Consider the following 12,364-nt stretch of genomic DNA (forward strand, 5'->3'; position numbering starts at 1 on the left):
CAGGTTATTTACGCACCCACAAATTTTTTTCTGTTCTTCAATGGTTGTTGTTGTTAGTAGATTTTTTTCCTTTACAAAGAATAAACACAAATCCACATCAGGGGGGAAAAAGTAGCCTAAACTTTCAGCACTGGGAAATTCCATCCCAAGTTTTCAACTACTCACAAAAGCTTATGAGGGTTGACCATCAGGACCGTGGAGACCATGGAGGAGCGTGTCTGTGGCACATTCCGAGGAAGCGTGAGCCCCAGAGCCCATACATTCCAGCACACTGAGCAAGCACACACATGCCTCCCCACTTCCCCAGACTCCGCCAGCGAGGGGGCACCAGGCTGGAGGCGGGCCCCACACACCAGGCACCTTCCAGTCCTGCCCAGCCATCCCTGCAGAAGTACAAAAGGGAAGGAGAATAAGAGAGAGGAACTGGCCAGTGCAGGGCCTCAAAGAAAGAAATATAAGACCGTTTGTGGGGCAGGCCAACCACACACTCTAAGGGTTTTTAAAAGTCAAAGAACAACTTGTGTGAGACTCCTGGTCCTGCTACCACCAATGGAATCACTTACTATCTCCCACCCACCACTAGTGAGTACCAGTCTTTCTCACATGCTCTGGAATTACAGACCGTACAAGCTGCACGACAAAGTTCAGTCACCTATGCTTCTACGGCTACCTGTATCCTTTCTCCCTTCCTCCATCCCTCTTTCTCTCCTTCCTTCCTTTCCTCCTTTCTTCCTCCTTCCTTGCTACCCTCCTCCCTCCCTTCTTAATAATTGAAGAGGTTAAACTCCACTTTTTCAGTGTTAAACTCTTTCATCATCTACCTCCGACTCTCATATAAAGATGCACAAACACTTTTACTCCAAAACCTTATCTATACAATGAAGAGACAAAACATCCATTTTTCAAATATGCATTGTTAAAATCACAAAGATCAAGAGGGACTAAAGTAAAAGGTCTCCACATAACAAAAACTATATAGCCTGTCCTCACGTGAGCTTTTTCGAAATAGCCTCTACTTCATGAGTTGGTTTGAGGTTAACCTGTCCACAGAACCACCATTCAATGAAATATTTTTTTGCTTTACTTTCAAAGAGAAAGAGTAAAAAGGAAGATATAAATGTGGTAATAAAAATCTTTTCTGATAATACTCCTGACTGAGAAAAGCCATTATTTTTTTCATCTCATAATAAATTTTTTTTCATAAAATTACATTCTTATCAAAAAAGCACCACCTCTATATCTACGAAGCAAAATTCTTGTATATCTCATTGCATTGGTAGTATAATTGTATCTCAAGTCCTATTTACTAAAAACAAACAAACAAAAGTTATGAATGCATAATATGCTTAAGTAGTGTATCAAAAAGAATATACAAATCTTTCTACTCCCTGTGCTTTCAGAATCTTTCATTGTCAAAAAGGTTTAAGGGCTTCCCTGCTGGTGCAGTGGTTAAGAATCCACCTGCCAGTGCAGGGGACACGGGTTCGAGCCCTGGTCCGGGAAGATCCCACATGCCGCGGAGCAACTAAGCCCACGTGCCACAACTACTGAGCCTGTTCTCTAGAGCCTTCGAGCCACAGCTACTGAAGCCCACGTGCCTAGAGCCCGTGCTCCACAACAAGAGAAGCCACCACAGTGAGAAGCCCATGCACAGCAACGAAGACCCAACACAGCCATAAATTAATTAATTAATTAAAAGGTTTAAAATTTTCTAATGTTAATAAGATGAACCACTCTATAGAAGACAATTTTCAAGAATCCCGTATTTCCATCTCCAAATCATAGACACTTTTAAAAATATACAGATAAAAATGAAAGCATGCCACACTTTGTGCAACACTCTAGGTCCTACACAAAAAAGTCTGAGGTGTTTTTTTCCAGGATTTAGAAAAAAGTATCTGGGCCAAAGGCATAAATACAGACCCTCCCTACCCGCTCCCCGCCCCACCCCACTGCATACATATGTTTTTTACACTTAACTTTCAACCACAATGATTTTTTAAAATCTTTTTATCTTTAAGTAATTACTAATGTCTCTACTATAGGTCTACTTCAAGAAAGTTTCTTCAAATTATGACTAACACTTTCAGTTGTTTTTCAGTTACACTAAATTAAAAATATACTAAACTTCAGTCCTTTATCTTCCTCAGCCTATCTGTTGTATACATGTAAACTTTAGCTCTAATTCTGAGTTAGGAAAAACATACAAAGTTACTCTATTACCTATGTACACATTATCACAACTTCCTACTTTATTGCTAGGGTGCTGTTACCGTATACAAATTAGATGGTAAGCAAGGGTAAGACGCCCACTGCTTCTTTGAAGCAGGTTTGGTTGGGTAGAAGAAGGAGTTGCTTTGGAGTCCAAAGCTTTACAGCCCTATATCTGTGAAAGGGGTGAAATTCAGATCTCTCTCGGCTGTATACAAAAAAATATGGAGAAGGCCTAGTAGTTCAATGCCTAGCACATTAACTACTCAGCAAGTATTAGTTACCTTTCTTCCTTTTCCCCATCTTCTGAGTCAGAATTCCACAGAACATGCAATACCCCACTCTGAGCTCTACTAAGTTAAAGAAATGAAATGCCTAGGGAGTAGGAAATAATCTTCTTTCACTTACCTTTTTCTTGATAATTCCTTCCTCCCTTCCACCACCATCATAAATATGATACTACACAAAAGTTAAAGGAAACGAGGATAAATGCAGGCAAAGTTCACAATTAAGGGGAAATGGACTGTTCTTCACATGCTTAGTTACTTAGTATATGCTTTATGAGTGACTGTATCACTAATGAGGAACTCAGAGAACTTTAGGGATGCTACCCTATTAACATTCATTTCACTCCCACAGGAGAGGCCAAAGGCCATATTCTGTACAGAAAGTGAATCAGAGAGAGAGACACCAAATCTCAGGAAAGACTTGGCAGCTACCAGGAAAACACTTAAACCAAAACAGTCCTGCCCTCTAGCAATGGATTGGTTGAAACCTGGGACGAACCCACCCAAGTGATTCCTGGAGCTTGACTTTCCTTTACCATGTGGAACATGGTCTTGACCAGGGCTACCTGTGTAATCTGTGTGGCTCAGCTTTTTGAAACATCTTTCTCGGCAATGTCCTATGTCATAACACAAGGAATGCAACCACTGAAAAAAGCAATGTAACAACAACATCAAGATCCAACCTTCTTGGTTAGGCATATGCCACTTCTGTCTATGGGCAAGCATAGTGATACTGCCAGTAATTTAAAAATGACCTCTGTTTCTAATTTTTTTCCTAAAAACTATAACAAAGTACAGATCATTTGGATTGATTAAGAATAAGATCATTGCAAAGGGTGATTCACAAACAAATCTATATTTATATCTTTCCATCACTCTTGAATGGCAACCTTTGAACCTTACAACACTTTCAGATAATTTCTTTAATTAAACAAAGTAAATGTAGGTGAAGTACGCTGGACTGAGAATCAGAAGTTCTAACCCTAGCTTTACTATTTAATAGTAATGTGACCTTAGGTAAATTATTAAATTTCTCTGAGACTGAGTTTTCTCAATTAAAAAAAGGAATAATATTAACTGTCCTTTCTTCTTCACATAATTATTATTTAGAATAAATGAAATAATGTGTCGAAGAGGCTGAGATATTATCAGTACTATGTGAATATGAGACGCAGGCACATAAATATACATTTATCTAGTATTATTTACATGTCAACACATGGAATCATGATATTACCTTTCTGATCACATTTAAAACAAAAATTAAAAGTCTAAGCTTCCCCCATAAGGCAAATCCTCACATATTGGTACACATTAATTGTATGATAATAAGAAAAACTGAAAATATCATTCTCATTGCAATCGTCCCACACAGATTATCCTGGTCATTAGGTGCAACATTTTCTTATGATATAGATATATAGAAGAAAGTCTAAAACATGCATCAGAACTCTTAATTTTCATTTAATGGACTTACTGAAATACCTATTTTATGAAATATTCTTGATAATAAACAGAATGGGAAAATTCTAACTAAGTCTTCACATTTTAAGAAATAAAGTATAGAACAGATAAATAAATAGGAAATCCAAGAATAAACAAAACATGTCTCCAAAATGTAAGCTTATTATTTAGTGAGAACCAGAGGCTTGGGGAAGAAAGATATCTATTAAATGATGGACATCATTTTGGACTTGATTGCCTGCTATTAAAGCAAAAGTATCCATTTTCTCTGGTCTACTTATTCAACACCTCAACATGCCATCAAACACTAAACCAAATTAAAGAAACAGTAATTATATTCTCCCTCCTCTTTGGAAGCCAAAGTAACAAAATCTGAATTTTTCTGTAAAAGAAAATAATTTTTCTTCACTATTTTATGGAAAGACCAGACTAAAGTACATGATCAAAACAGGAAAAGAAAAACCTTAAAAATAATGCTCTGAGCACTCTGCAATTTTGCTGCCCAAAATAGAACCCATACAGTCCATGCCACCAAATGAAAATTACAAGTTTGTAAGCATGAAGTCAAATTATAAAGTAAAAGATTTTAAAAAATATTTTAATGGTGATAAATGAAAGGAAAGACTGTTATCTTTACTGGTAGGTATTTGTTGTTTACTTGCTATTATGTTTTCTTCAGTGATAGTGTTTTGAATGACTACCCAAACTAATTTGAACCTTAATTTGAGTGTAAAAAGGACAAACCTTGACTAACAAATTACTTGGGCAAGTTTTGTTAAACAGAACTCTCCCATTCTTCAAATTAAGAAGTTAATCATAACTTTTGGAAATTATGCTTTTGACTAAAATTTTTAGAAAGCTGGTTTAAAAAATTGGTTTAGCCAAACCCCACCACTTTCTTCTTCAACACCAATAAGAACACTGAAGACATTTTGGTGGCACTTAAATATAATTTTTTAAAATATATTTTTGAAATTTATTATTCAACTTTTTTAACAGCTTCCAAAGAAACCAGCTCAATACTATGCTTCTTTTAATGAAACTGATTCTCTCAGAGTACTTTTGTTATGCAAAATAATACACTGTCTTCCACAGTATAGAATTTCTAACTGAAAATGCATATTCAAATCTTAAATCTTCTATAGAAAATCAAAGCCTACACAGAATCACTTGCCAATTTTCTTAGTGAGAGGGGACATCCAAGCAAAAGTGAAGGAGAGTAAATTTCCTACAGAATGGTCCTTCCAGTAGCATGCTCACTGAAGAAGCCACTACAGGTGTCTGTGCCCTGGCTCCCACAAGGTTAACCACCTGCAAGAGTTATGCATCACTCAAGGCACATATTATTGCACTTGACTCCCTTTATTTACTACAAGGTTCAAACACCTAGCAATTTTCATTTGCCTTGTCAGGACTAAAATCCAGAACATTTGTTGTTTAATTTAAAGATATCCTCCTCTCCCCTCTTGATACCATCTGTCTGAAACTACTGTCTCCCCTAAAACACACACGCATGTGTGTGCACACACACACCCATGTGCACACACCCTGCTGAACCACAGAGATGATACACTTAAGCTCAAATTATGTCCTCTAACAACTGACCAATTGCTCACCTACTTTTGAGGATTTCATTAGCAGACTTGGAAGAGTGATTCAGCAGGAGACAGCAAATATTTAGAAAGTTGAAAGTATCAAATATGTATAAATAGTTCTTACAGAAATCCGCTTTTCATAACTTTTTGACTTTTAATAAATGTGCCCAAATTACTACCCTTTTATGCACATTTCAATGTCATTTACATTCCCCCCATTTAAAAAACTGGAACAACCTCTGTAAAATAAAAAACATTTACTCAAAATAAGAGTGAAATGGTGATTTTGGTATGTATTAGTTCTAAATCTTCTAACGTCCTTTAAAATTTTTCTTCTTAAAGAAAATATATTGTACTTTAGATCATTATGTATAAAAGTGTTCTACAAATACTATTAATCTTCTCTCATCTTCTCTATATAAATGATAATCTCAGGCTAACATAATAAAAAACAAGACTCTGAGACCATCCCTTACTGGTCATCTTATACCCAGCCATAATTACAAAGAAACATTATTATTTTAAAAAAACACAATTTGACAAATGTATTACATATCACCAAATCACCTTTTAGAATTAACGTTTATGTGTTTAGCCATCTAAGGCTTTTATAAATCACTACAATATAATTTAAAATTGATATGAATTTGGCAAATTGGAAAATCAAGCCCCATATAACATCTATTTTGCTTTGTAGATTTCAATGGCTTTTAATATTTAACCAAATAACGTAAAAAACATCAAATGACCAGTCTTTTAAAAACACAAACTAGAATTTTAAACCTGAATTACCAAGTAATTTTTTTCTTCATTGCTTCTATTTTAATCCCAACACTTATCTCTTAAAGGTCACGAAAATGTGTAATTTTCTATGGCATTACCTAGAGCTGCATAAAAAAATTACTAGCCTTTTTTTAAAATGGGAAACTAAATGGCCAACTCAAAGACAAATCAAAACTAACCTTAGAGTAATATATATATATGTGTGTGTGTATGTGTGTGTACAGATATATATATATAAAATATCCACACATGGAATCTATACAATTAAATCCAGGCCTTAATTTCTAACTCAACAAATTCTTGAAATAGGGTACCATATGATTTTAACCTAATAAAGTCTTTTCTGTTGCTACAAAATTAAAAATTGATCCATCAAAAGCCTTTGTTGCAGGGAGGGCTTGAGGTTGGGTTTTTTTTTTTTTCTTTTCGGTATTTAATTCAGCTATACACAATGTAGTACATACAAGCAAAACACAATTGAGATACTGTTTTCTTTAACATTCCTATAGGAGACCAAATTCATTTGCATTGGAGAGAACACAATTACTGATTTTTAACTCATGAAAGACAAATTCATAGCTTTTTCCTACACTACCTCATAGTATTCTCACCATCTCAGTAAAAGCATGTCTAGCACCACTTAGTTACTTCCTAGAAGTGGGCAGAAATTGCATTTTTCAAAGTTTTGTTTCTCACAGAATCATTCAACTTTAGTTACAAAGCACATTCAGGTTAGCGTATGTCTTAGCTCAAAACAATTTATGCAATGTGTGTGTGTGTGTGTGCATGTGTGTAGATACATATAGTATATAAATTTTTTTTAAACTAAACTCTCATCAACATCAAAAATGAAATTTCTATCAAGGAAGTTTCCACAACTTTTACAGCCCTTTGTCTGTTTTTTCTTCCTTAAGAAATCTTTGATTCATATATGCTACCAAGAAATGTGAATAGAGAAAAAAGAATCAAAGATTTTTATTCAACAGAGCCTGAAGCCAACTTAGAAAGTAAGAAAAATAGATGGTTTGTACATGGTTTACATTACAATAATTTGCATTTAATAAGAATGAAGCACATGTGGCAAAAGAAAAAAGAGTTTCCTACTTGTAAGTGACCCTGAGAAAATAATACTATCTAGTCTGTCTACAAAAACAGCACATATAAAATAAAGCTAGAATGATATTTAACAAAAGATCCAATTGGTAAGCAAATGGCATGCCAATATTTTCATAACTTAAGATAAAAAACATCTCCTCCCAAGTACCATTAGGTTAAAAAAAATCTATTTGGAATATAGATATTAAAACTGATTCTTGAGAACAGAAAGAAATCAGAACAATATAAAGAAAATGAGCACTCACTTGTGGAATGGTTTTTTAAGTAAGCAAGCAATGAGGATGAATTGTTTTCTTCACATTTTCACTTCTACTAACACAAAAACCACATATAGAACTGACTGAAGGCCAACAAATGTACTTTTAACTTGTTAATTTTCATGGAAGTGCAATAAAAGAACACCAAAATAGTCACCATATAACATAAAAGCTTTGGTTTCAAATGTCACAGTACCCTGTTTTTGAGAGTCCCCTCCGTGGTGGAGCCCTGTACATGAGAACACACAGCTGCCTCCTCCCAGGAGTCTGAGCTCAGTACACAACACCAGGCATCAGCTCTCTCTCCCTTAGCCTGCAGTACCAGTAACTAATTTCTGCATTTTAAACTAATAAAGGAAAGGAAGAAAGATCAAAGCTATCCAATCAGAAATGAAGCAGCCCTCTACAGCAGCAGCTTATGCATACATTTGGCATGTCAGACATCTTCAGAGTAGTGAATCATACACAGCGCATTTCAATCTACCTCCTAGGTATTTCATATTACCCACAGTGTTCAAAGAAATCATGTACCAATAGAGCTGTATAAGTCCTAGATTGCTCTTTATTTAATTAATACTAAAAATTGGGGACAAGCTTTTAATTCTGAACTCTTATATAAACACAGCAAAATCATCTAAATGACCCACCAGCTAACAGCAAATAACCTCTGTATTTTGAAAGAAAAAAGTTAAAACGTAATATATTTGTGAGAAGTTTCAAGAGATGTTAATAACTTTAGATAAACTAGTATTTCACTTACATTGCAACATTAAATAATATACTTTGCAACATGAAATGAGACACCAACTAACCAAAGATAAAATTCTACCGATTTTTACTAATTATAACCAAAAAAAACCCTCAAAACAATTATACAGCCAACAGAATTAGATATTTATAGAAACATAACCCATCAAATATTTTGGGTGGTTCTTTCAAACCTTGTTCAATATGTTCATCCAATATTCAAGTGTTATAAGATGAGTAATTTTAACTTACAGTAAATAGTTAATGTATCAAAAAGCTTTAACTTCGATTTCTCAAGCAAAATAAAATTTTTTAAGAAAAGCATACAAACTTAAAATACTTAATTTAAAAATTAATCAGTTGCACATTACATTTCTTCCTAGAGAGAAGAACTAGCTTAATATTACACATGAAACTGCAAATCATAATTTTTACCTCTTTTTTTTAAGTTATTAAGTAGTTTTCTGATATGCCACTGGAATCATTGGCAAACAAAAGATATTCTGTTGCTTAGTTAAAACATATCTGGAAATGTGCACACATTTTTAGAAACCCTTTAAGCAAAACATCTATGTATTTAACAATTGGGATAGTTTGTTTTAAAATCTATTCAATCCTGGCAAAAATCAAGTAAATGGTTACACTATTGAGAATCACAAACTGTAAAGGTGGTAAGTCAAAGACTTCACTTAGAGTCTCCAATTCAGCTACTTAATGACTAATGGTGAAGAAATGTATGTGAATGGGATATAAACTAAGTTACGACACATAGAAAAAAATCTAGAATGAGTAATAAAGGGCCCAAATTTAAAGTCCACAATAAACTTTAAACAAAGATGTTCTCCCTCATTCTCTTCTCACAGACATTCTCATGTAAGCAAATCACTGTGGAGAAATCAAAACTCCACAAAACTTTTTAGTCCTTCATTAACAACAGTGCACTTAAATATAATTATAGATTTCACAGTGATATTTGTTTAGCCTCAAACATATCTTAAAAGCAACAACAACAAGAAAACGCTCAGAAGCAATATTCAGTAGTCTCAGTGACTAAAAAAGTCTGGCTTTTAACTGCCACCTAATCCAAACAACCTACTTGTTTAAAGCACTATGCAAAAATATCGACCCCTTGCTGAATTATTTTATTATTCAACACTAAGGTATCTAAAAAAGAAAACTAATTAATCGCAATAATCGCGAAGTTTAGTTAAGCAATTTAGCTGACACAGTAAATATTTACTCTTAACATATCACAGGAAGTCTTGACAAGCATTTGTTGCCATTGTGCTGGGGGGCAGGGGTGGGAGTGGCGGGTGGGAGGCAAGTTTTCATAAACAAGTTAAACGGTCCCAGCGAATTTAACACAGCTAGTGTTCGCCACCCACCCCCAATAAGGCACCAGATATTTTCCAAGTACAGTAAACACCTTATATAATGAAAGTAAAAAATGTAGCTTTCTAAACTATTTTAACTCCACTACAAAAACAAACAAACGCCTTTTAAAAAACTATACAAGCACATTTTTAAAAACTGAGTGTATTTTTTTTTATTTAGACATAAGACCAATCACACAAAAAAACTAAGCAAAATATATTTACCTGAGCTTTTTGGAGACTGAGTAATCAACTTCCATAATTTTCCCATGCAATTCCACTTTACCTTTAAAACAGAAATTAAAGCACTCAGAACCTTCCTGCGATCAAACCGGCGGGGGGCTAGGAGGGGCACGCACAGAACTCCACGCTCCGGCTCCGCCTTCGGGCGCCCTCAAGGGGTCTCCTACCCTGCTCGAGCTGGGCAAACTTGGTTCCCAGTGGAGAAAAAAGGTGGGCGCCCCGTGTCGCCTCGTTCCCCGGGACGAGGTGGCAAGGGTGCGAGCCCGGATCCCGACCCCAGGTATAGCTGTGGGTGGCATTACCGGAAAAACAAATTTAATAAAGAGCGGCGCCAATTTGAAAGGATGAGCTCATTTGAAACTCAAGCTGCAGGGCTGGCGCGGCCCCGCTCCTCTCCGGGCCCCCACCTCTCCATTGCGCTAATCCGGGCTCCGAAGGCTCCGCTGCGCTCCCCTCCCTGCCCTCTCCTCCCGGTGGCCCTGGTGAGACACGCCGAAGCCCCCCGGGGGCCGCTTCCGCGAGAGCCGGGTCCCCGCCTGCTTCTGGTCACCTTGGCCTCGCCGCCGCCCCGCCCCCACCCTGCGCGCCGGTGGGGAAGGGGCTCTGGCCGGGCCGAGGTTCGGGGGGCGCAGGCTCATGGCCTGGGGGCGAGCGCGGCTCCGAGCGGTGCGTGTGCGGGAGGGAGAGTTGGTGAGTGCGCGCGCGCGCGAGTGTGTGTGTGTGTCGCTCTCCGTCTCCCGTCTGGGCTCCAGCGCTCTCGCGGGCCCCCCGGTCGCCTCTTTCTCGGTTCTCAGTCCGGGCCCCCACCGAGTTGAGACAGGGCACCTCGTAAAAAGGTGCTTCTGGCCGAGCGGGAGGCGGGGGGACAGGCGGCGGAAAGCCCCCAGCCCCGAGTTCTTCTCAATAAAATCGGACAAAAAATTCAGAGAAAAATAGGAGCGCTTGAGAGACAAGCGAGAAGGGACTGAGGTTCGGGAGAGGACCGAGAGAGATGTGCCGTCGTGCAAAGGCGGGGTGGGGGGAGCCCCGAAACCTCGGAGGGGATCGTCAGGGTGGCGCCGAGGGGGTGCCAAAAGTGGGGGACCGCGGGGCGAGCTGGGGAGGGGGCTCGAAAGGAGAGTGCGGCTCAGGGGACGCCAGAGGGCGAGAGGTCCTGGGCACGAGGCACGGGAAGGGGTAAGGTCCAGTCAAAGGAGAAGGACATTCAGGGTTTGGGGGGGGTCCCTGACAAAAGGGGTGACGGGAAGGTCAGGAAGAAGGGGAGACGGGGGCTCTCTAAGGATGGGGGTGGGGAACTCTGAAAAGCAACTCGGGGAGCCGGAGGATCAAGGGGTGCCCCGGGAGAGCGAGAGAGCCTCGGGAACCCTAGGGGAGGCTCGGGGGTCGCCCCAGGGCTGCGGCTGGGAGGGCAAGGGGTGAGTCCGGAGCCGTGGGGGGAGGGGAGCGGGCCGTCCCAAGAGCGGGCCGGCGGTGAGAGTTGAAGGTCTGGTGCGTGGAAGTGAACGTGCGGGCGCTAAAGCCCCCACCGGGCGCCGCCCGCAGGGCTCGGCCTCCCTCCGGGCGCCGTCCCGGCCTGAGCTGGGCGAGGCGGGGGGAGGGGGACAGCGCCGACTGCTCACCCGAGAGGGTCTCGATGGCGCGGATGGCCCAGTTCTGGTCGGGGTAGTCCACGAAGGCGTAGCCGGACTTGAGCAGGACCTGTCCCGCCAGGGGCAGCTTCCTGTCCCCGAAGAGCTGCCGGAGGTCGTCGGCAGTGACGGCGGGGCTCAGGTTCCCGATGTAAAGCTTGTTCATCATCCGTCTCTTCCCCGAGAGCCCGCGGCTCCCCCGGCCCGGTACCCGGCGCTCCTCGCCTCCTCCGCTGCCCTCGTCTCCCCTCCTCCTCCTCCGCCCCCCCTCCCCGCCCTCCGCCCGCCCGCCACCCACCCCCACCCTCAGCCTGGCTCCCCCCACCGCGGCCGGCCCGGCCCGCCCGGGGGCAGAGGCGGAGGCGGGGACTCGGCGCGGCTGCCTCCTCGGGGCAGAGTCCCGGGCCGGGCGGCGGCGCGCGGACAAAGCGCTCTCTCTGCCTCCCTCTCTCCCTCTCAAGGCGGTGGCGGGAGGAGGAGCAGCGGCGGGCGGCGGCAGCGCACCCCGCGTGTGTCTGTGTGAGAGTTTGTACGGGCGTGTGCGCAGCCGAGAGTGAGCGAGCGAGCGCCCCCTCCCCGCCCCGCGCCGCTGCGCCCCTCGCCTCGCGCCCCCCGCGCCCCGAGCGCTCCGCGCGGCTACCGGGACTTCTGCCCCGCGCC

The 12,364-nt window shown here is 40.9% G+C and overlaps 1 protein-coding gene across 3 annotated transcripts in view; it reads right to left on the reverse strand.

The window, feature by feature from the left end:
* Positions 1-11,947, reverse strand: part of IGF2BP2 (insulin like growth factor 2 mRNA binding protein 2) — a 162,770-nt gene extending 150,823 nt beyond the window's left edge. For 2 of the 3 annotated variants that reach the window (XM_060099257.1, XM_060099256.1), the window contains exons 1-2: positions 11,696-11,947; positions 10,059-10,119 (exon numbers count right to left, since the gene is read on the reverse strand). In XM_060099257.1, coding sequence (XP_059955240.1) covers positions 10,059-10,119; positions 11,696-11,873 — 239 coding nt within the window. In that variant the 5' untranslated portion in view covers positions 11,874-11,947. Of the gene's footprint in view, positions 1-7,909; positions 7,960-10,058; positions 10,120-11,695 lie in introns of those variants that run through there. The other variant, XM_060099259.1, reaches the window with a different exon arrangement.
* Positions 11,948-12,364: the final 417 nt, after the last annotated feature.

This window comes from Mesoplodon densirostris, chromosome 5 (genome assembly GCF_025265405.1).
Source record: "Mesoplodon densirostris isolate mMesDen1 chromosome 5, mMesDen1 primary haplotype, whole genome shotgun sequence".
Lineage (NCBI taxonomy): Eukaryota > Metazoa > Chordata > Mammalia > Artiodactyla > Ziphiidae > Mesoplodon > Mesoplodon densirostris.